Source organism: Pan paniscus, chromosome 6 (assembly GCF_029289425.2).
Source record: "Pan paniscus chromosome 6, NHGRI_mPanPan1-v2.0_pri, whole genome shotgun sequence".
Taxonomy (NCBI): Eukaryota; Metazoa; Chordata; class Mammalia; order Primates; family Hominidae; genus Pan; species Pan paniscus.
This window is the reverse complement of record NC_073255.2, coordinates 171,968,697-171,991,542: the sequence shown is the minus strand read 5'-3', so window position 1 is coordinate 171,991,542 and position 22,846 is coordinate 171,968,697. Positions and strand designations below refer to the sequence as shown.

Here is a 22,846-nt window from a genome sequence, read left to right as displayed (position 1 = left end):
GCGGCCAGTGGAGGTCCGCAGAGTTTGGGCGCCAGGCGAGACGGCAGGGCTTAAAGTTCCGGGTGAGGCGTGGGTCCCACAACCGCTTGGAATTTGCCTCCCGGCTCCGCTCTGGAAGCTAAGAAGGGGCACGAGAGCCGGAGACGGGAACCTGAGAGCAGGGAAGCCAGTAGCCGGCCAGAGGAGCGCGCGGCCGTTCGGGTCGGAAGGAGCCGTTGCAGCCTTGTCCGGCGTGCGGCGGGGTCAGCGAGGCCCCTGCGGTGCTTCGCCCGCGCCTTCCGCTCCGCACTCACCGGCCCTCTGGGCCTCCCACAGGTCGGCGCCGCCAGCGGCGGGTACCGGCCCGCAGAGGGAGGGCGGGCTGTGAACTGGCAGCACGTCGCGTTCCCGCGGGGCCCCCATTCTGCCCAGGCAGGGAGCGGCTGGGATGGGACTGAGGTCGGTCCGCGAGCGCGGTGCCCCAGAGACCCGGCTTCTGGAAGTTGCTGCGGCCTGCTCTTGGGGCCCAGAAGCAGGGCGGGGAGGCGCGGGGTCTGGAGTCTGCAGGACCTGGCTGCGAATCCAACCAGCTGATTTCAAACTTTTCTGTGATCTTCTGCAAGTTAACTCTCAGTTCCTCGTTTGCGAAATGTACTTAATAGGCACCCCAGGGTGAACTAAATTTGTCCGCACAGACTGCAGCACTGCGCTTGGGAGGCGCCTTAGGGGGTAGGAGTCACTAATATCACTGAGTTTTGACAGAAATGAAGGTGCATTGGCAAAGGTGTGCCCCATGGCCGGGCAGGTTAGGAGGAGGGCCTGGTAATATTTTTTCTTAAATTGTAAACAGCCATCTGGATGAGCAATACATTATCAAATTATGATTCAGAGAGGACTATCGCTGACTACTCTTTTTGGGCAAACCTCCGCTTCAGGAGCTTCTGGCTTGATTCCTAAGTGGAAGGTAGAGACCTAGGCCCTCTGAGTCACAACTCCATCTCTCTGGGTGAGGACTGAGCTCCAGGACTGCTGAGTGGAGGCAGAACAATTGGGATAGGGAAAAGAGAGGCCAAACTAGATCAGAGGCTGGCGTGGGCTTCAGAATCTACAGACTGGCACAGTTATGCCTCCGGGCCCCTATTGCTGCTTCAAGTTTGACCAATCAGAAGTATCTTTAGCTTAAGGGTGGCGTGTTGGCCAATGAGACTTTATTGTGAAATAAAATGCCCTCAGTTTCATGTAACTGAGCCACCATAGAAGAGTGGAGAAGTCGAGTTGGCCAGATGAGGGAGAGGCCATTAAGAGGTATTTTAGGGATTGAATGGGCTGGGCATCCAGAGGACAGTGGCATTTGGGGTGGTAATGAGAAGGAACATTAGGGGCCTCCGCCTCCTTCCGTTCCTCCTGTGCTGAGTCAGTCAGCACAGAGGCTGCAGGAGGTATCTCTGGTTGGCTTTGGCTGCCTGTAGGGGGCACCAGCTTTGGGGAGGTCAGAGGGCTCTCTCCTGAGCTGCTGTCCTGCCCACAATCACACCTGCCTGATGCCTGTGAATGGCCGTCTGAGTCTCTTGGGCCTTGGTCGCTTCTGGTCTGCCCTGCACCGACCAGTAACTGTGCCTGATGACTGGAGGTATTGGAATTCACCGGACTTTATTGTTCTTTGTAGGAATCAAAGATCAGCTCCCACTGAGGACAAATGGACCTGTAATTCCGGGTGTGACGAGAGAACGAGATTTACCTTCCTGAATTAAAAAACAGGTCATTAAGCTTGGGCTCTGACTCGTCTTCGTGAGAAGGTACAGAGATGGAAACCTTACAATCCGAGACTAAAACGAGGGTCCTTCCCTCATGGCTGACAGCCCAGGTGGCTACAAAGAATGTGGCACCAATGAAGGCCCCCAAGAGGATGAAAATGGCAGCAGTGCCAGTGGCAGCAGCAAGGTGCGACAGCTCTGGTCAGAAGACTCCTGCGAATCTGGCACGTGGAGCAGGGGCCTCCATGACCTGGGCCAGGTCTTCCAGCCTAGGCAGAACAGCAAGACGGGCCGGTGTTTCAGTCTGATCATCTCTTGAGCTTTTAGAAAGTGGAGGGGCTGTGGGCGGGAGGCAAAGCGGGTTAACCCTCGAGGACAGGCACCCACTTCTGCCTCTGCACTGGTGAGTGCCCTGCCCTCAGCACACACAGAGTGGGTTCTCCATGTCAGCCAGTCTCTGATGCCAGTTGTCCAGAATGCCAGTCTCTTCCTTTACAACAAACATGGTAACATCAGATGGGCAAGATCAGTGGAAGGGTCTGTTCTGAGTGGTGCCTGCCCCTGTGGACAGACCTTTAGGGATGGACAGATGAGCAGCAGCTGCAGGGCCAGCAAGAGCTAAGGAGCTGGGGAGTGAGTGAGTTGAATGACGGTAATTGCCGGTGGGGGGGGTGGTGAGTCTCCAGGCTGCACTGTGAAGTGGGCGGGGCCCCAGCACTCGGTGTTTCCCTCTCTGGCTCCTTCTCCTCTAAGGTTTCCTGACTGACAGCCTTCCCTTGTGACTGCTGCCGTCTTTCCCTAAGTCTGGTCCTGCTTTCAGGTTCCTCTCAGTACAGCCTCAGCCCGAGGTTCCCTTCCTCTTGCATCCACGTGTGTGTTTCAGAGGCGGCCATCCTTCCCTACTTCCAGATCCTTGTAGGGCAGTTGGTGGAGGGTGGGAGGCACCCAGGTGTTGCCTCCATGAAGCCCTGTGCCAGTCACTGGGCTGCAAGGCTGAGGAAATTGTGTCCGTGTCAGAAAGCTCCTCAGCTCAGAGGTGCTGGTACCTCCTGCGTGGTAGGAAGGCAGGGGGAAGAGGCCCTGCTTCTCCTGTTCTCTTTGCCCTTATGAGACTTGAGAGTCTGTGTCATCTGTGCCTTGCATGTCTTTTTTTCAGACTCCCTGCGACAAGGACTGTGTACTGCATGAATGAGGCCGAGATAGTCGATGTTGCTCTGGGAATCCTGATTGAGGTAAAGTCAGACAAGCCTCTTACTCATGACCAGAAACTCTGCATGGGCAGAAGCTAGACCCTTGGTCACCGTCAGTAAGAGAGACGCCCTCTGCCGTAGGCTACCTCTTCTTCCTCCTGCCACTTCCCTTGCTCTTATCTCGGCCATGCTGCCCAGGCCTCTCCCCATGTGGGTGTGCGCTCGTGGGGTGTCTTTGAGGCTAGAAGCCTGGGAGGGCATGCGTGTGTTAGGGAGGGCGTGTGTGTGTTAGGGAGAGCGTGACTGTGCGCTGGTGTGTATGTGGATGGGACATGAAGCGTTTACCTGTTTGTGTTCTTGGAAAGGTTCCCAGTTGGGTAGATGACTTCTTAGCCATTGCCCCTCTCCTGAGCAGAGGATGCTGAGCTTCCTAGCTTCCTGCAGTAATAATTGCAGTGCCTCAGAGTTGCACAGCATTCTACAGTTTACCAGGTGCCTTGAAAGCATGCGTTATGTCATTTTAGCCTTGCAATAGCCCTGTGGTGTGGGACTTTTCCTAGTGCTAAGGCATGGGCCCACACCCAGGTTTTGTGTCCTGGGTTCTGTCACCGGCCTTTCTAGACATGTTTCTTCCATTTCTTTTTCCTTTCCCCTCAGCTAATCCTCATGCCTTTGCTTGCTTCTCTCCCGAGTGGGTTCTGGTTTCTTCAAGAGCTGTGAAGAGGGGGTCAGGGGAAGGAGTGGGGTGAAGAGAGGGTGGGTGCTCAGGATATGGGTACATTGCCTGGCCTGGTCACATTGGCTTTGTAGTTGCTTCTAGATACATCCTGCGTTACTGACAGATCAGCATGTTAGGGAAATAAAACACGTATGTTGAGCCTGCGTTTTCCCGTACTTCACAGAGCCGCAAACAGGAAAAGGCCTGCGAGCAGCCGGCCCTGGCAGGGGCTGATAACCCAGAGCACTCCCCTCCCTGCTCCATGTCGCCTCACACAAGTTCTGGGAGCAGCAGTGAGGAAGAGGACAGTGGGAAACAGGCACTGGCTCCAGGCCTCAGCCCTTCCCAGAGGCCAGGGGGTTCCAGCTCTGCCTGTAGCAGGAGCCCTGAGGAGGAGGAGGAAGAGGATGTGCTGAAATACGTCCGGGAGATCTTTTTCAGCTAGGGCATAAACTGTGCACCGAACTGTCTGCCGAGAGCAGCTGGAGGACAGCTGAGCTTCCACTGGTGCTGCTGGGCCGCCCGCCTGTGGGAATGGGGCTCTCTGTGCTCCTACCTTTGTGCCTTCTTGGGCCTGGCAGATTCACCTCAGGCCAGAAGCCCCTGGACACTCCAGGCCTTGGGGCTGCCGTTCTGAGTGTGCGGAAGGCAGGACTCAAAGTGAGATCCCATTCGACTCCCTCTGTATGTACTGTGCCCTCTCCCGGCTCTTGAGGCTCTGGAGTCCCAATTGTCTGTGTTAGTCAGTGACCAGGTTCCAGGGAAAATGATGTCATGTGGTGGTCCAACTTACTGGAACCAAAGAGACAGTACTTTGCAAAGAAAAGGATCACTGCCAGGTGCACTGGAATTGCTACAGTTTAGTCCGCATGATCTCTCCTGAAGGAGGAAGCCTGTTTCAAAAATAGTTTCCATCATGAGTCTATCAATGAGCTCCCACCTCTCCAGCCAGCCTAGAAAGCAAACGAGCTGCCCACAGTTCTCTGCCCTGTCTGGGAGGTTGAGGCCACAGTGTATAGACTGGTAAGCCAGACAGGCCTCCTCTCGCAAGCTGCTACCTTGCTTTCACCTGTACCTTGGTCCCCGGGCAGCTAGCTATAAAGCAAGAGGGACAGGAGCCCAGAAGAGACACTGAGGACAAGAGATCACACCAGAGTACATGTCTCTGCCTCTGTTTTCAGTGTGGCTTTGGACAGGAATATATGAATAAATCACTGCCATACAGGTTTTCCAATACACAAGTGCTGGAAAATACACACAATTCCCCAATGCGTAAGTTGTGCTAATGTCTTTCCAAGTTCTGGGTTGGGAAGTGGAGGGTGGCAGCGTTTGTTTGTGCGCAACCGTCCAGTCCTGTTCACAGCGAGGATTTGGACTCCTCCAGGGTTTCATCATGGGAGTGATTTGTCAGCGGACGCCTCTGCCCTGTCTGGCTTCAGGTCCAGGGAAGCTTTGAAGCAGTCAAGCCTTGTCTTTGTACCCCATGTGTCCTGTCTTTGTTGAGTCACTCAGAGATCACTCCTGGACCTCTGGGGTTGGAGTTCCAGTGATGGCTTATGGCGGCCCACTCACTATGGTGGGCTGAGTGGAAGCTCCTTAACCATGTCCCCAGGGACACTGAGGTGCTCGCTCTTTTAATGTCCTCGTTTGTTGCCGTAAGTTCTTTGCTAGGTTTCATTTTGGCATTTGGCAAATCAGCCCGGAAGTCTGGCCCCATGACAGCAATCACTCCCTCCCCACCCTCCTGAAGCTAGAGGAAGATTTGCTCAGATCCATTAATTAAAGCAGGAATTGGTGTGACAATGAGCTGCATGGTTTAGGGAGTCTTTGGGAGCCTTGGAAGTCCTGAAGGACAGACAATCTTATACTAAGAAGCCGCAGGTGCCCTGGCTGCCCTTGCTGCCCCTCGGCCTCTTTGACACAGGGGCCCCACCTCCTCTGTAGTGGGTTCCATCGCTGGAGCTGGAGATCAGCGTTAGCTGTAAAATGAGATGGCTGAGCAGATGTGCCACCTCTGACCATGGTTGGAACTGAACCCTTGTAATCACGTAAGCCTTTAGCAGCTCTCAAGCTTGCTCTCAGCCCTCTCAGCCCTCAGAGGGAACACAGCCATGGCTATAAGCAAGAGGATGAGTAAGGCCTGGGCGCTGCCCAGAGCTAGAAACCCAGGCCCCGGGAGGGAGAGCCTGACCCACTTCCACACATAGGAGAGGAAGAGGCCCAGGCCGCCGGCCAGCAGCACAGAGGACACAGCCAGGAAGCCCACTGCCAGCTGCCACGCTCTCTCATCACTGTTGCACTGGGCTAGGAGGAGAGGCTGGGGGGCAAAGAGGGTGAGGACCAGGGCCCCGTACACGCCAAGCCTGGCCAGGGCCAGGCCAACCCGAGGCACCCCCAGGGCTTCCAGCTCAGGGAACTGGTGACACTGTAGGGTGCTGGTGTCCTCATTCCACAGGCAGAAGTTGTAGAAGCCGATTCTCAGGTTGGGCAGGTCAGTGAGGTTGCCAGCCTCCCAGAGAAGAGCGTATAACATCAGGCAGATGACCACAACCACGAGGACTATGATGCTCATGAACAGCAGCTGGTCGCGCCACCGAGGCCTTGGGCCGGCCATCTCTACTGCCCTCTGCCGGGGGACCTGCGGGGAAGTCACAGCAGTCAGTCCATCTCTCCCCTGCTTGTTCCCTGTGTCCAGACAAGCTCATGTTCTCCCTTTGGCATTTCTTACAAACTCATGGCAAGTTTCCCTCCTACCCTGCCCTCCACCAAGGACCAGAAGTCTGAGGTAACCTCCTGCCAGGACCTATTTGCAAATAAGTCATTAGCTGCCCTCTGATTTGAGGTCAGGAGGAAAAGTCTCTCCCAAGCAGCTTTGAAAGTGTGAAACATCTTAAACTGAGTGAAGTGCTCTTTAGCCAAAGGCTTTGCTCCAGTCCAAATACAACAAGCCATTGGAAACATTAGTGAGGGGATTTCTCAGATCTTTTTTGAAGGTGGGTTTTGACTGAGGTGAAGGGCAAGGCCCACCCTTAATGGAGACCTGAAGGTGGAGGAAGCTATTGGTTTTCACCACAGCTGCCAAGACAACCACATGGGGAGCTGTAAGAACTACCCATTGCTGGGCCACAGATCAATCAGAGCTCAACTTATGTGCTTCGGGCTGGGCACTGGTGTGTTTCTGAAGCTCTGAAGCTCATTCGAAGGTGAGCCTGGGTCGAGGACCACTGACACACCCACTCTGATTTTACCTGCAGTGCTCTGGGAACTCATTACTGGGTCAAGACAAGATGTCACCTGGTGATGAAATCCCATCATATACTCATTACTTTAAAAACTAATACAAATTTTTTCCTGACAATGGTAGTACGAATTATAGAAAACTTAGACGTTTTTGTTTGTTTGTTTTTGAGATGGAGCCTCACTCTGTCACCCAGGCTGGAGTGCAGTGGTGCGATCTTGGCTCACTGCAATCTCTGCCTCCCGGGGTCAAGCAAGTCTCCTGCCTCAGCCTCCCGAGTAGCTGGGACTACAGGCACCCGCCACCATGCCTGGCTAATTTTTGTATTTTTGGTAGAGATGGGTTTCACCATGTTGGCCAGGCTGGTCTTGAACTCCTGACCTCAAATGATCCACCCACCTTGGCCTCCCAAAGTGCTGGGATTACAGGCATGAGCCACCATGCCTGGCCAGAAGATATTTTAAAAATAATAATAAAAAAGATAACCTTTTATCCCATCATACACATAAAACCACTGTTAATATTCTACCAATATTTTCTTCCTGTACTGATGTATTTTTACATAATCATGATGTTGAATGTAATGTTTTTTCACTAGATTTAGTAAACATTTTTCAAAGCTGTTAAATATTCTTCAAAAACATGATCAATGGCTGTGCAATAGTTCATGTGGAATCATCCATTACACTATTACTAGACAAATTGTTTCCACTTTTCACCATTATAAGTGAAGATGCTGTGTGAATCGTGTTTGGAATCTGATTTTTCTCAGGTGATCTACCTATAAGTGCAATCATTGGATCAAGGGTAGAAATATCTTTTAGTGATCTTGCTAAATACTGCCTAACTGGCCTACAGAAAACTTGCTAATCATAGTCCCTCTAATTGTATATAAAAGTGCCCACTTTGTTATACTCTTTTAAAAAATTCTTTTCACTCCGTTTTAAATCAGAAGGGCTTTGTCCAGTTGGTCTCTGAAACAGTGGTCTGCACACTGTATTTTACATATGTGTATTTTCCAATATGGGATAAGGTTCGGCTGATATGGTTTGGCTGTGTCCCTACCCAAATCTCATCTTGAATTATAGCTCCCATAATCCCCACATTGTGGGAGGGACCCAGTGGGAGGTAACTGGATCATGGGGGTGGGTTTCCCCCATACTGTACTCATGGTAGCAAGTCTCATGATATCTGATGGTTTTATAAAGGGCAGTTCCCCTGCACATGTTCTCTTGCCTGCTGCCATGTAAGATGTGCTTTTGCTCTTCCTTTGCCTTTCACCATGATTGTGAGGCCTCCCCAGCCATGTGGAACTATGAGTCCATTAAACCTCTTTCTTTACAAATTACTGGGTATCTCTTCATAGCAGTATGAAAATGGACTAATACAACAGCATTCACCAGGAAGTGACTAGGAACACAGAGCTTCAAGCTTTGTGAGGCACAAGGTACTGGGGCCATGATACCAAATGGCCTCCTGGAAGCCCCAGCAGGGAGTCCCAGGTGGTGTTCAGCAGCAAAATGAGTCATGGCCCTGGGAAGGGACCTGAAGGCTACACAGCCCTGATGATCAGTTTCTGAGGGGACCCCTCTGGGGGAACAGCTCCCTCCTCTTTCCCAGAGCTGACTGGAAGGTCTGTCTCATTCTACACACTGCATTTGTTACAGAAAGGGACCAAGTGGGGAAAAAAAAGAATATGGAACAGGCTGAGAGAGAGGGCAGCTCCATTCAAAGGACCTAGGTGTATGCCAAAAATGAGAATGAAGATTGACCAGCGACTTCTTTGGCAGAGACCTGGGTACGCTGGCTGGTGGAGCTGGGGCCTGTGAATACAGTAAGGGTGGGGTCCACACTGCCACCGCCTCCCCTCAGATGCCGCTGCTCTGGGCTCAGCAGCACTGGGCAGTCTGCCCAGTTCTGCCCGTGGCTTCTGCTCCAGAGAAGCCCAGTGGGGACAGTCAGAGTGGAGGAGTGAGGGGCTGTCCCAGCAGAAGCCCTGGCTGCTGCCTTGGGTGGCACTGTCAAAGGCTCTGGAGGTCCCAGAGGGCCAAGGGTCTGAAGACTCGGGTTTGAATGTAGTTGAGAGATTCTTGGAGCAATGATGCTTGTTACAGAAGGAATTATTGGGAATTGAAAAGGTGGCATTAGTCTGGGATGATAAGGAGTTTTAACCATTTGAGTCCATGGTATGGGAAAAATTGCCGACGGGAACATATTTTGTATGGTTTTGCTTATTTAGTAAATGTTTGTAAAAGCCTGTATCTGTGCTTTTAATGGGTTTGGGTATTTTAGGGTGTGGAATAGATTTCCAGGACTCCCTGATTTATACCATCATGCTGTGGAAAAGAAGGTTTGACCTCCTCCATTGTTCAGGACCAACTGGGAAGGGACTTGGGGATGCCTTTGTTTAAACACTCCCTCTCACTTTTCCCATTTGAATTCTGTTACACTGGGGTTCCAAAAAAAATTATTAAACGTTTTGCTTTGAAAACAAAGCCTTTTTTAAAATTAATGTGGCTCCTCGGGGAGATTGCATCAGCCACCTTGCGGCAGCTCCTGCCAGACGCCAGGAGCCTTTGTTTTGACTTCCTCATTTTCTCTCAACTGACCTTTTAATGTAGAGCAAAACAAAATGAGCCAAGAAGCCCAGGACCAGGCATGTGGAGAAGGTGGTGGCCTCTCACCTTTTTATATTCGTCCCAGCTCTTATGAGGCTCGCCACCATCTGGTGCAACTTGGAACTTGAACTTGGAATTCTCTGGTGAGGCCCAGCTTCCCCTCTTGCCTTGTGCAGTCCAGCACCTGCTCAGCTGCTCAGGCTGTGTATGAATACATTCCCATCTGCCCATCCTCAGCCACCCCCCAGCTCCTAGAGTCCTACTCTACTTTCTGCTTCTCTAAATCTGATCCATGCAGCAAGAGCATTCCTGGGCTCCTTCAGCCCACACTCTGGTTTAGCTATAAATTAGGATTTATTCTCCACTCTAGTGTCATGTCTCTGAGGAACAGTCTTCAGTTTTGTTATTTTGATACACAGTAGGGGCTCTTTTTTTTTTTGTTTTTTTTTTTAAATGAGCGAATGAAAATGCTACATAGGCTCCCTGAGTTCTTTCATGTACGAATCTTGGTTACACATCTTAGGACAGCAGAGCTGCCTGAGGGAGGGTTGTGTTTAATGTCGTATGCATGCTCAGCACAGTGCTGGCATGGCCCATCCATGCTTTCTGTTGAACTATGGACAGACTTCAGGAACTTGTGTATGGAGAGGGTGGAAGTCAGTCCTTGCTTCTTTCCCTAAACATTTTGCAGTGACAGCATATGGATCTTTGGTTGGAAACCCCATGACACTCTTCTCTACTTCCCCATGGGCCTTCCCTGGTTTTTGTTTTTCTTTTCTTAAACAATCCTGGTAATGACACTTCCACCACAATGAGCTTTTAAATGTCCTTTAATGATAAGCCAGTGTTTCCTTCAGAGGGCAAAGGGGAGACTGCTGAGTCACTGTGGCCATTTTTAGATAAACCTTTTCCTGTTTATAATAAAATAACACATGCTGATTGTAGGAAACTAGAAAATACATGAAAGTGCAGAGAAAAGACTAAAAGTCATCTATACTTCAGGTCGTAGAAATAACCACTCTGAACAGCACACTTCTTTTTACACTATTGTTTTACACTGTTGGGATTACATAAATATATATGTTTGTATCCCACTTTGTGAACATCATTCTATGTGAACTAGAAATGGTTCCTAAACATTAAGGGCTGCATATAGCTGTATCATAGTTTATAGTTTATACATAGATGCTTTGTAACATTATTTTATAATGCTATGAATGCTATGGTGAATATTTTTGTGAATCAACTTATGTTTCCACCAGCAGTTTCAGAGAGTGCCTGTCTCATCCCATCCTCCCCAGTATCGCATATTCTTGAGTCTTTTATTCTTTGATAATGACAAATGATGAATCAGTGATAGTTTTTCTTCATAATAAGTAAAGTTTAACATTTTCAAGTGTTTGTTGACCATCTGTATTTCTTCTTTTGTGAAGTGCTGTCAGTTCTTTTGCTATTTTAAAAATAATTTTGAGTTTCAGTTTTTGTTTGTTGGCCTGTATGAACCCTTTAAAAATAAAGGCTGTTAGCCTTTTGCCATCTTAGTTGTGACAGTAAAGTATAATGCTTTGCTGCACTAGGTCCTCTGGAACAAGATGCAGATTTAGATTCCAGGTCAGCATGTGACTTGACCACTGTCACTCAAGAGTTACAGCCTGAGCAGGGCCTTAGGAGGGAGATGATTTCTGCTTAAAGGCGATGCAAATTCCTAGTTAGGGAAATAGAAGGAAAGTATTCTCAGGAGATTAATTTAAGGCAGCTTTTTTGTTGGTTTAAGCACCTCTAACATTTTCATACTAATAAGGGAGAATGGGATGGCGGCTGAAAGAGACACAAATATTGTATCATTTAATTCTAAATTATGTATTTGTCAGGTTCTTATTGAAAGAGTAAATTTTCGAAAGGATCAAGATGGCTATCTAAACACAGGTAGTATGTGCCTCCACCGTGGTGAGAAACCAGAATAGTAAGTGGATCCATTTTGAACAGATTGTCTAGGAGTGAATGCTAGGATAAACCAGAAAAGATATGGGAAACATGAGAAGTAAGGAGAGGATTCGAGGCAGCTTGCCCAGCTGGGAACCGACTGAGAGTCGGGAGAGGCTCCTGATGTGGGGAAACAGTAAGAGAGAACCCCCTAGGGCTCCAAAACAAACTTTTATAATCTTGGCCACGGAAGGAAACCTTGACCCACTGGGCCAGGGCCTGGGCCTGACATTCGGAGCTGCCTAAACATTGCACAGAGGCATTGCTCCAGAAAGGAAACCAATACAAAATCTCACATGCATCTGAACCTGGAGCAGCCTCAGCAGGGTGCCATTTTGAGAGCCTAGATACTGGGACTCTACAGACATGGCTCTTGCTGCCGAGCTGCTCCAAGGAGGGAGACGGGAGAGCAGGTGCTCTCATGCACCCCTGGGAGGGTCTGCTGCCCTGCTGTGGGCTGCTATTGAGACAGATGTGAGTACACACCCCTCCCCACAGCTTCTTTTCCACACTGCTTGTCTGGGAGGGACACTCTTTGATCCCAGGCCCAAGGTAGCGTTTTGAGAGTTTAATGCTGGGCTGCATCCCCCGCCCAGCCTGAGTTTGGGCTGATGAGGCTGTAGCTGCCTCTTGGCTAAGGAAGGATAGGGAAATCAGGCCATCCTACACATATCTAGGATAAGACCCACTGCCCTGCCATGGGCTGCTGTGAGACCGAGATGTGGCCATCCTGTGTGTTCCACAGCTTGTTGCCAATGCTGCTTACTTGTGAGGTGCTCCTTCCTCTCTGGTCTCAGGCTCCAGGTGCTATTTTGAGAGTTTAATGTTGGGCAGCACCCCTCCCTGGAACTGAGATTGGGCTGGTGCAGCTGTAGCTGCCACCCAGCCAAGGATTAACAGGGAAATCAGGCTGTCCTATGCACATCTAGGTCAATACCCACTGCTCTGCAACATGCTGCTGTTGAGACTGAAATGTGAGCAGACTGCCTTCCCTACAGCTTCTTGCCCATGCTGCCTGCCTGGAGGGACCCCTGCCCTCCTGGTCACAGGCCCAAGGTGCCATTTTGAGAGTTTAATGCTGGGCTGTGCCCCACCTTCTTGCTGAGTTCAACTTGATGTGGCTGAAGCTGCTGCCCAGTCAAGGAGAAACAAGGAATCCATGCTCTCCCGCACATACCTAGGACAATACCCAGTGCCTGCTACGGGTTGCTGTGAGACCGAGACTCAAGTAGACCACCCTCCCTACAGCTTCTTGATCATGCTGCTCACCTGATAGGGGCCCCACCTTCTCTGTTCACAAGCCCACAGCTGGCACCATTTTGAGAGTTTAATGCTGATTGACAACCAGTCTGAATTAACAATCAGGCAATGTGGCTGCAGCTGCCACCCTGGTAGGAAAGGGACAGGGAAGACCAAGCTCTCCTAAGCACACTTAGAACAGTGCCCACCACCCTGCTACAGGTGGCTGTGAGACTGGGAAGTAGCTCACCCAACCCATCACAGCTTCCAGCAACACCAACATGGACTGCTTGGATCCCAGTTGGCTGCTTCAACACTGCTACTGCCATCACTCACATGACACCACCTGCTCAGGGGCTAGAGATCATGCCCACACACTGGGCTCACCACTCCCACTACTAGCTTCTAAGCAAGCCATGTGGAGGCCCAAGAATCAGCCCTCCAAGACCCACTAACCACCAGAGCAGCGTAAGCTGCTGTGGGGCCTAAAAAGGGCACACTTACCCCACTGTTGCCACCACTGGGGTCCAAAGGCTGCTCAGTTGGCATCCAAGTCCCAGCTAAACTACTGGGGACTTAGTCTCAGCTAATTACCATACTCTATCCCACTGAGGAAATCACAGAGAACACTGACCCTATGCTGAAGAAGTCATAGAAAGATCACACGAATGCAGGCATCCAAAGTCAAAGTCAAAGCATCTTAACAACATGCATATATCCTCAGGAAAAAATTCTCCCTTATAAAAGCAATTTCAAAAAATTGGAACAAGCAACTGCTACACCAGACGCAAAGAAATCAATGGAAGGATACAGGAAACATGTAAAAGCAGAGAAATATGACACCATTGTATTAGTCCATTTTCACACTGCTGATAAAGACATACCTGAGACTGGGAAGAAAAAGAGGTTTAATTGGACTTACAGTTCCACATGGCTAGGGAGGCCTCAGAATCCTGGCAGGAGGTGAAACACACTTCTTATATGGTGGTGGCAAGAGAAAATGAGGAGGAAGCAAAAGCAGAAACCCTGATGAACCCATCGGTTCTCATGAGACTTATTCACTATCACGAGAATAGCATGGGAAAGACCAGCCCCCATGATTCAGTTACCTCCCCTGGGGTACCCTCTCACAACATGTGGGAATTATGGGAGCTACAATTCAAGTTGAGATTTGGGTGGGGACACAGTCAAACCATAACAATCATCAAAGAACCACAACAGCTGTCCAGCAGCAGCAGATCCCAATCAAAGAGAATTCTTCAAAATGCTAGATAAAGAATTCAAAATATTGATTTTAAAGAAGCTCAATGAAGTGCAAGAGAAATCTGAAAACTAATACAAAGAAATCAGAAAATTAATCCAGGATATAAATGAGAAATTTATCAAGGAGATAGACATCTTAAATAAAAACAAGCAGAAATTCTGGAACTAAAAAATTCATTGAAGGAAATACACCATATGCCCAAAAACTTCAAAAGTAGACTACACCAAGCAGAAGAAAGAATCTCAGAACTCGAAGACAGGACTTTTGAAATAATCCAGTCAGACAAAAATGAGGAAAAGAGGATAAAAAAGAATGAATAAAGCCTTTGAGATGTCTGGAACTGCAAGAAGCAACTGAACTTATGAATTATTGGTATTTCTGAGGGGGAAGAGAGATTAGAAAGTTTAGAAAACATATTTAAAGAAATAGACATCCAGATACAGGAGGCCCAGTGATCCCCAGGAAAATACATTGCAAAAGGACCTCACCATGGCATATTCAAAATGTCTGAAGTCAAGTGAAAGAAAGAATTTTAAAATTAGCAAAAGTGACTAGTCACCTATAAAGGAAATCCCAAATCTCATCAGACTAATTGAGGACTTTTCAGCAGAATTCTTACATGCCAGAAAACAATGGGATGGCATTTTCAAAGTGCTAAAGGGAAAAAAAAAAACAGTCTGTCTGTCAGCCAGGAATTTTGTATCCTGCCAGAATAAGCTTTATAAAAGGAGAAATAAAGTCCTTCCCATACAAGCAAATGCTGAGGGAATTTGTCACCACTAGACTGGTACTACAGGAAATGCTCAAAAGGATCTTAAGCACTGAAATGAATGGTGTTTTTAATTAATTATTTTTGATAGAGGGTCTTGCTTTGTCACTCAACCTGGAATGCAGTAGTGCAATCACAGTTCATTGCAGCCTTGACCTCGTGGGCTCAAGCAATCTTCCTGCCTCAGCCTTTTGAGTAGCTAGAAATACAGACATGTGCCACCATGCCCGGTTAATTTTTAATTTTTTTGTAGAGACAAGATCTTGCTATTTTGCCCTGGTTGGTCTCGACCACCTGCCATCAATTAATACCCCTGCCTGGCATCAATCAATCCCCCTGCCTAGCATCCCAAAGCACTGGGATTAAAGGCATGAGCCACGATGCCCAGCCAAAAGGTTGATATTCACCATCACAAAAACATACAGAAATATAAAACTCATAGTTTGTATAAAACAATCATACAAAGGAAGAGAAAGGAATCAAATGGCAACATGACAGAGTTTCATCAAAACACAAAGTCAAAAAGGCAAAGACAAAGAATCTATAAAACAACCTGAAAACAATAAACAATATAACAGAAACAAAGTCTCACAGATCCATATTAACCTTGAATGTAAATGGATTAAATGCTCCACTTAAAAGATAGAGATTGGCAGAGTGGATGAAAAAACATGATCCATGCTGCTTACAAGAAACTAACCTTACCCATAAAGACATATAGACTGAAAACAAAGGGGTGGAAAAAGATATTCCATGTAATTATAAACCAAAAGCAAGCAGGCATAGCTATACTTATATCTGATAAAACAGATGACTTTAAATTAAAAATAGTAAGAAAAAAAGATAAGGTCATTGTATAATGATGCAGGGATAAATTCAGCAAGACGATATAACAGTCCTAAATATATATGTACCCAACATTGAAGCACCCAGATTAACAAAACAAATATCACTAAAGAAAGAGGTAGACAGCAATACAATAACTGTAGGGGACTTTTAACACTCCACTCACAACACTAGACAGATCATTGGGACAGAAAATTAACAAAGAAACATTGTACTTAAATTGAACTTTAGACCAAATGGACTTATAAAACATTCTACCCAACAACTACAGAATATACATTATTTTTGTCAGCACATGGAACATTCTCCAAGATAGATCACATGTAAGGCCACAAAAGAAGTTTTAACAAACTTTTTAAAAATTGAAATTATATCAAGTATCTTCTCAGACCACAGTGGAATAAAACTAGAAATCAATACCAAGAGGAACTTTGGAAACTATACAGATAATGGAAATTAAACAGCATGCTCCTGAACAACTACTGGGTCAATGAAGAAATTAAGACAAATTAAAAACATCTTTGAAATGAATGCAAAAACACATTGTACTAAATCCTGCAGGTTACAGCAAAAGAAGTGCTAAGAGGGAAGTTTATAGCATTAAATGCCTGCATCAAAAAAGTAGAAAGATCACAAATTAACAACCTAACATTGCACCTCAAGGAATTAGAAAAGGAACAAACCAAATCCAAAGTTAGCAGAAAAGAAAAAATAAAGATCAGAGCAGAACTAAATGAAACAGAGACAAAAAATTTACAAAGGATCAATGAAACTAAAAGTTCATATATTAGTTCTTTGGATCAATGAAAGTAAAAGCTGATTATTTGAAAAGATAGACAAAATTGATAAACCACTAGCTAGATTAACCAAGAAGAAAGAAGATCCAAATAAACACAATCAAAAATGAAAAAGACATTACAACTGATACCATAGAAATGCAAAAGATCATCAAGGACTATTTTGAACAACTGCATGCTCACAAACTAGAAAAACTAGAGGAAATAGATACATCCCTGGAAACACAAAATCCCCCAAGATTGAACCAGGAAGAAATAGAACTTCTAAACAGACCAATAATGAGTAGTGAGATTGAATCAATAATAAAAAACTCCCAAGAAAGCTTAAGACTAGATGTATTCACAGCCAAATTCTACCAAACATACAAAGAAAAACTAGTACCAATAATCCTGAAACTATTAAAAAATCAAGGAGAAAGGAATTCTCCCTAACTGATTCTCTGAGGCCAGGGTCACCCTGATACTAAAAACCAGACAAGGACACAGCAGAAAACGAAAACACAGACCAATATCCCTGTGAACGGAGATGCAAAAATCCTCAACAAAATACTAGTAAATCAAATCCAATGGCACATCAAAAAGATAATACACTATGATCAGATGGGATTTATTGCAGGGATGCAAGGATGGTTCAACATATGCAAATCAATAAATATGATACCCCAGGTTGCTGGATTGCGTGGTTTTTCAGTTCTTTGAGAAATCTCCATACTGTTTTCCCTAAAAGTTGTATTAATTTACATTCCCACCAACAATGTATAAGCATTCCCTTTTCTCCACATCCTTGACGACGTCTGTTGTTTTTAGAGTTTTTAGACTTTTTTTTTTTTTTTTTTTCGTGGAGATGGAGTCTTGCTGTGTTGCCCAGGCTGTAGTGCAGTGGCATGATCTCAGCTCACTGCAACCTCTGCCTCCTAGGTTCAAGCAATTCTTCTGCCTCAGCCTCCCGAGTAGCTAGGACTACAGGTGCGTGACACCATGCCCAGCTAATTTTTGTATTTTTAGTAGAGACAGGGTTTCACCATGTTGGCCAGGATGGTCTCGATCTCCTGATCTCGTGATCTGCCCACCTTGGCCTCTGAAGGTGCTGAGATTACAGGCATGAGCCACCATGCCCTGCCTAGACTTTTTAATAATGGTCATTCTGACTGGTGTAAGATGGTATCTCATTGTGGTTTTAATTTGCATTTATCTGGTGATTAGTGACGTTGAGCATTTTTCATATGTTTCTTGGACACTTGTATGTATTCCTTTGGAAAATGTCTGTTTATGTCCTTTACCCACTTTTTAATGGGATTGTTTTTTCTTGTTGAGTTGTTTGTGTTCTTGTAGATTCTGGATATTAGTACTTGGTCAGATGCATAGTTTGGCAGCCCCTTCCCCATCGGGCACCACCAGCAGCAGTTGCTATCATGGCCTTGAGGACTGCTGCATGGAACTTACATGTTTTAATTTTGCTGCTGTTAAACATTACACACTTTGCAAATTTTGCGGAGTAGAATACTAAAAGAAAAAACAGGTAAGCCATTAGGTTCCTAGGGCCTTTCTTTTAATTAATGATTTCAGAAAGCCAAAGGGGACCAGGGAGGGAAGAACTTGCTTTGATGAGACTCTTTGATCAGTGGAAGGTGTCTGAGAAGGAATCTAACTTTAGTGAGAACTTATTAATAATTAAAAACAGACCTCAAAATCTCTTGAGAATTTACTATATGCCAGGCCCTGTGCTAAGCACTTAACAGGTATTGTCTTATTAATTTCTTACAACCATGTAGGGTAGAGTTACTGTTTTCATCTTCATTTTCCAGAGAAGAAAACAGGCCTAGTAAGGGTCAGTAACTTGCCCAAGTTCACACAGCCAGTGAATGATGGAGCCTGTCAGGCTGCATTGTTAATCACCATGAGGATCTACCTCTAACTGGGGGCCTGGCCCTTTACATGCATTAACTCATTTTATCTTCACAACACCCTTGTGTGGATGTTATTATCACTGTTCCCATTTGACGTAGTGAAGACAGTGTGGAATACTGGTTCTGAGCATGGACCTTGAAGCTATGGCTTCTGGGTTCAAGACTCTGCTCTTCCATTCACCAGCTGTGTGACCTTAGTTACTTAACATCCTTCTGCCTAGATTTTTCATCTGTAAAATGGCTTTAATTATATAACTTATTTTGTAGATGTTATGGAAATTAAATGAAGTAATTTGTGTATGGCATTTAGAACATGACCTGGTAAGTATTATTTAAATTATTACTACTATAGAGAGAAAACTGAGGCTCAGAGAAGTTAAGCCCAGGCTACCAGCCTGACAGTGGTGAGATTCTAGGAAGACAAATAGTGCCAGGGTTCATTCCCAGAGATGAACTCTAGGAAGCTGGTCTCATTTATGTTTGGTTGTGATGACTCCAGGATGCAGCTGCCTGTTGAGAGGTAGCACAGTGTGGTGGTAAGGAGCATGGGTTTTAGAGCCAGATGACCTGGGAGCATGTCGTCGTTCTGTCACTCACTAGTCATGTGACCTTGGGCAAGTTACATAGCCAGCCTGAGCCTCACATCCTCATCTGTAATGCATCAGTTGTCACGTTCCTCATGGGCTGTTGTGAGACTGAAGGAAGTTCACTCACATATAGAGGGCTTGGGGCCTGACACAAACTGGGTCAATGTGTCTGCTCTGGTCATGATGCTGAAGCAATAGCTCAGTGGGAGAAACGGGAATTGACGGAGAGTCGGGTAGACATGGTTGGGTGTGTCGCCTGAATGGAGAGAGGAGAACTGGGAAGAAAATGTTAGCAGAATAAAGCCGGGGCAACAGAGCTTGCCAGGGCATAGAACAAGGGCGCAGGTTTACTTGTCAGAGGCCACCAGTCCTGGCTAAAATATTTCTGGTGGAGCACATTGAAGATCAGTGTGTTCATGGTTTAGGTGTGGCTGTCACAAAAATAAAAAGGGAAGAAGAAAGGGAAATGTGTCATATTTCCTTTGGTAGAAACATGAGTCCAGGTTCTAATTCTTTTCAAAACACGGCTACTGCAGTGTTTTTCAACAGTGTGTAGGTGGTGGCAGCTCCTGGATTTCACCAGTGTTTTCTGTGGACAGCCATCCCAACCACCAAGTTTTTAATGAATGCTGTGATGTTTTGATTTACTTAATTATTCCATGTAAATAAAACAGCTTTATCAGACAAAATAGGACTATACCATGAGATTATAACATAAAGTCAGAAGCATGAGTCCAGGCACCCAGATGACAAGCCATTGAGATAGCTGTTTAAATGGTTCCATTAATATTAACTTGCTATTTGTGCAATTGTTTTGTTGACTATTAGCTCTCACTAGCAGATAATCCAAGTGGGAACAAAGATTACAAAAAGTTTAGAGGGAGAATAAAATCCTTAAAAATGAGAAAATGTCTACAAATGAGCCATCCTAATTTGTTTGTTTGTTTGAGACAGTCTTGCTCTGTCACCCAGGGTGGAATGCAGTGGCACCATCTTCACTCACTGCAATCTCTGCCTCCCGGGTTCAAGAAATTCACCTGCCTCAGCCTCCTGCCACCATGTCCAGCTAATCTCATTTGGTTTCTGTTGGCAGGACTCCACGGTCCAGTTTATGGGCGGCCAAGATTCACAAGATTCAGAGTTTGAGAATCAGTAGTACCAGAAACTGGTGACTGCCTTTGGCTGTCAATGGTTAGTTTTCCCGCACCAGCCCTCTCTTCCGCAATTACAAAGGCAATTTGCCACCCACTTCGACTCGTGGGGTCAGCATTTCATCTTGTAACTCTGTTAGTGACACATTTTGGATGACTCCCTGAATCAGAGGCCCTGGGGAATCAGTGCCACACAGGACAAACCAGGTGCCTGCTCTCATTGAGCTTGTACTCTAGTTGGGAAGGCAAACACCAAATGTATTTTTTAAAAGGTAATTATAATTTTTGAAAAGGTTTGGGAAAGAAATAAACAGGGTGAGTGAGAGAGAGAAACTGGCAGGAGGAAGTGATGACTAGATTATAGGGTCAGGGAAAGCCTCTCTTCAGAAGAGATATTTGTTTTGAGTCCTGAAAGGGTTCTTCATTAACTAATACTGAAGCAATTGATCAGCTAACTAGAAAAGAGAAACAAAACTATTTTAGGTCCTCATCTCACTCCACATACCCAAATAAATTTCACATGGATCCAAGAGTGAAAGGTTAAAACCAGATAAAAAATCAATGATCTGGAAAAAAGGATATATTTGATTTATGAGTGAAAAATAAAATTTGGAACTTAAGAGCAAATGGAAACTACAAATAAAGAATTGCACAGGTTTAACTATTCTAAAATAAAGATTTCTATTCACCAAAAACAACATAAATATAATTAAAAGTCAATGAGCATGGAAAATATCTACCACAACTATGAAATGATTAATGTACTTAATGTTTAAAATGTTTACGCAAACTGTCAAAAAACATTACACCTCATTAAAAATGGACAAATATGAAGAGATAATTCACAAAGAATGCAAAGTAGTTAACTAACATGAAAAAAAATTCTGTAACTTTTCTAATGTAATTAAAGATACGCCAAGTAAAAAACCAGAGTTTCCCTATCAACACTGTAGGTAAAAACACTTGATGATACCAAAAATATGGTAAAACTGGCATTCTCACACAATGATGGTGGATGTGAACATTTGTACAAACTTTCAGGGAGGCAGATTGGCAATAAACATTAAAAACCCTAAAAATAGTCATATCTCTTTGGCCCACTTTTATAAATCTATCCTAAGACAGCAATCAGAAATCCAGTCAATAATTTATACATAGGAATGTTCAGCACAGCATTACTTTTGGCACAAAATGGGAAGCAGCTTGAAAGTCCAATATCAGAAGTAAACTATGATGTATCAAGGATAAAATACTATGCATCTTTTAGAAAAAGCAGGTATAAAATCACTCTACATAGTGTGACTACATCCATATAAAGAGGCATAGGAGAAAGAGACTAAAGAAGTATTTGAAAATGTTAATGTTAGCTGTGGTAGCTCTGGGTGGTGACATTACAGGCAATTGTTCTCTATTTGCAGTAAAATATTTTTAGAATTATGTGCTACATTTATGAAAAAAAAGAAATTTATAAAACAGGCATTCAAAACAACCTTAGTAATTAGATAAATCAGGGACTAAGCTGGAAAGAAAGTTGAGAAAGGGGAATATGTGCAAGATTGAAAAAATATCTCATGGACTGAGTCTCAGACCTGAGATTTTGGGGAATGGGGTATGGTAAGTGGATACTGAAAAATGCTCTTCAGTTATCATGAGGGAAGAAGGAAATATGTGTCTTTTCCCTCTTTCAAAGGAGCCTTTGATTTTATAGGCGAAGAAGCATAGTGGAAGTTATTAGTGAAACTAAGCCCACATTAAAAAAAATCTCTTAAAATATGCATCAAGAGAACTAAAATACCACCATGGATTTCCACTGGGGCATGAGAAGCCATCTGGTCTAATGACTAACATAAGATCTAAACATCTCTTAGGTCCCATTCTTTGAGGCAAGAACACAAGTTTTTCTGTTGATATTAATCTTCAGTGTGTATTTTAAAGTTTTATGATGTGTTCGTAACTACCATTGAATAGTGGTTTAGTTAGTGTTGGTCGGTGACCTGCTTTTGTTTACCTATTTCTGATGAACAGTGTATTGCACAAGCCACAGCCATGTCCTTGTACACACTGCATGCAAGACTCTGCTGTGTGCAGTCAGCCCTGCATCGTTTCTAACCAGTTATACTGGCCTTACTTTCATCATCTTTGAGGCCAGAGCTACACATGTTGATGCTGAAGAGTGGAAGGAAGGAGAGCAGAGAGTAAAGGGGGTAGATTATGTAGATTATACAGACATGAGCGAGGGAGGGTCACAGATACTGAACAACCAGTGAGTTCCCCTATGTGGATTGCCAGAACATGAAATATCTGAGAAGAAAACAAAATTGTCTTACAAGGTAGTAGACGTCTGGGTAAGCTGTGATGCTTGCAGGATCGGTACTTACAGAAAGGAGGTGCAGAGACCACAGGAACACTCATGAAAAGGAGAAGCAGGAAATCAGGGTTGGTTGTTTGAATCTTCCTTCTCGCTGGCTTTCTAATGTCAGACTCCAGAAAGGAGGAGTGGAAGGGAAATGGCAGGCAGATGCAGTCCTGAGCTGGTGCCCCCTTGCCTTCGCAGTCGTGCCTAGTAAACAGCTCTCTGAACTTTGGTACATTTGTTCTGACTGATGTCACTATCAGCTGATTTCACTTTCGTTTCCTAACTTGCCAGTGGCCCATGACTTTTCAGAAATGAGGTATGTAAACAACTTTTTATTGTCCATTATGACATACTCTTTACCTACACTGTAGCCGGCAAACCAACTGATTTAAAGAGCCAGGTAAATGTCTTGATTATATCACACAATAATTCCAGAAAGGGAAGGAGCCA

The 22,846-nt window shown here is 45.5% G+C and overlaps 3 protein-coding genes across 10 annotated transcripts in view; 2 read left to right on the top strand and 1 right to left on the bottom strand.

The window, feature by feature from the left end:
- WDR91 (WD repeat domain 91) overlaps positions 1-4,917 on the top strand; it is a 45,802-nt gene extending 40,885 nt beyond the window's left edge. For 4 of the 6 annotated variants that reach the window (XM_008966000.5, XM_008966001.5, XM_008966002.5 and 1 more), the window contains exon 16: positions 1,646-4,917. The gene's annotated coding sequence lies outside the window, so the exon portion shown is untranslated. The remainder of the gene's footprint in view (positions 1-1,645) is intronic. The other 2 variants (XM_063606111.1, XM_063606110.1) reach the window with 1 other exon arrangement.
- CYREN (cell cycle regulator of NHEJ) overlaps positions 1,646-22,846 on the top strand; it is an 80,742-nt gene continuing 59,541 nt past the window's right edge. The window contains exons 1-3 of one of the 3 annotated variants that reach the window (XM_055115400.2): positions 1,646-1,920; positions 2,890-2,965; positions 3,826-4,917. In XM_055115400.2, the coding sequence (XP_054971375.1) occupies positions 1,784-1,920; positions 2,890-2,965; positions 3,826-4,086 (474 nt within the window). In that variant the 5' untranslated portion in view covers positions 1,646-1,783 and the 3' untranslated portion in view covers positions 4,087-4,917. Of the gene's footprint in view, positions 2,137-2,889; positions 4,918-22,846 lie in introns of those variants that run through there. The other 2 variants (XR_010112654.1, XR_008626061.1) reach the window with 2 other exon arrangements.
- TMEM140 (transmembrane protein 140) lies at positions 4,798-22,713 on the bottom strand. Its single transcript, XM_003813453.6, has 2 exons — positions 22,419-22,713; positions 4,798-6,279 (listed from the first exon to the last, which is right to left on the bottom strand). The coding sequence occupies exon 2, from the start codon at positions 6,253-6,255 to the stop codon at positions 5,698-5,700; it is 558 nt and encodes a 185-aa protein (XP_003813501.1). The 5' UTR covers positions 6,256-6,279; positions 22,419-22,713; the 3' UTR covers positions 4,798-5,697.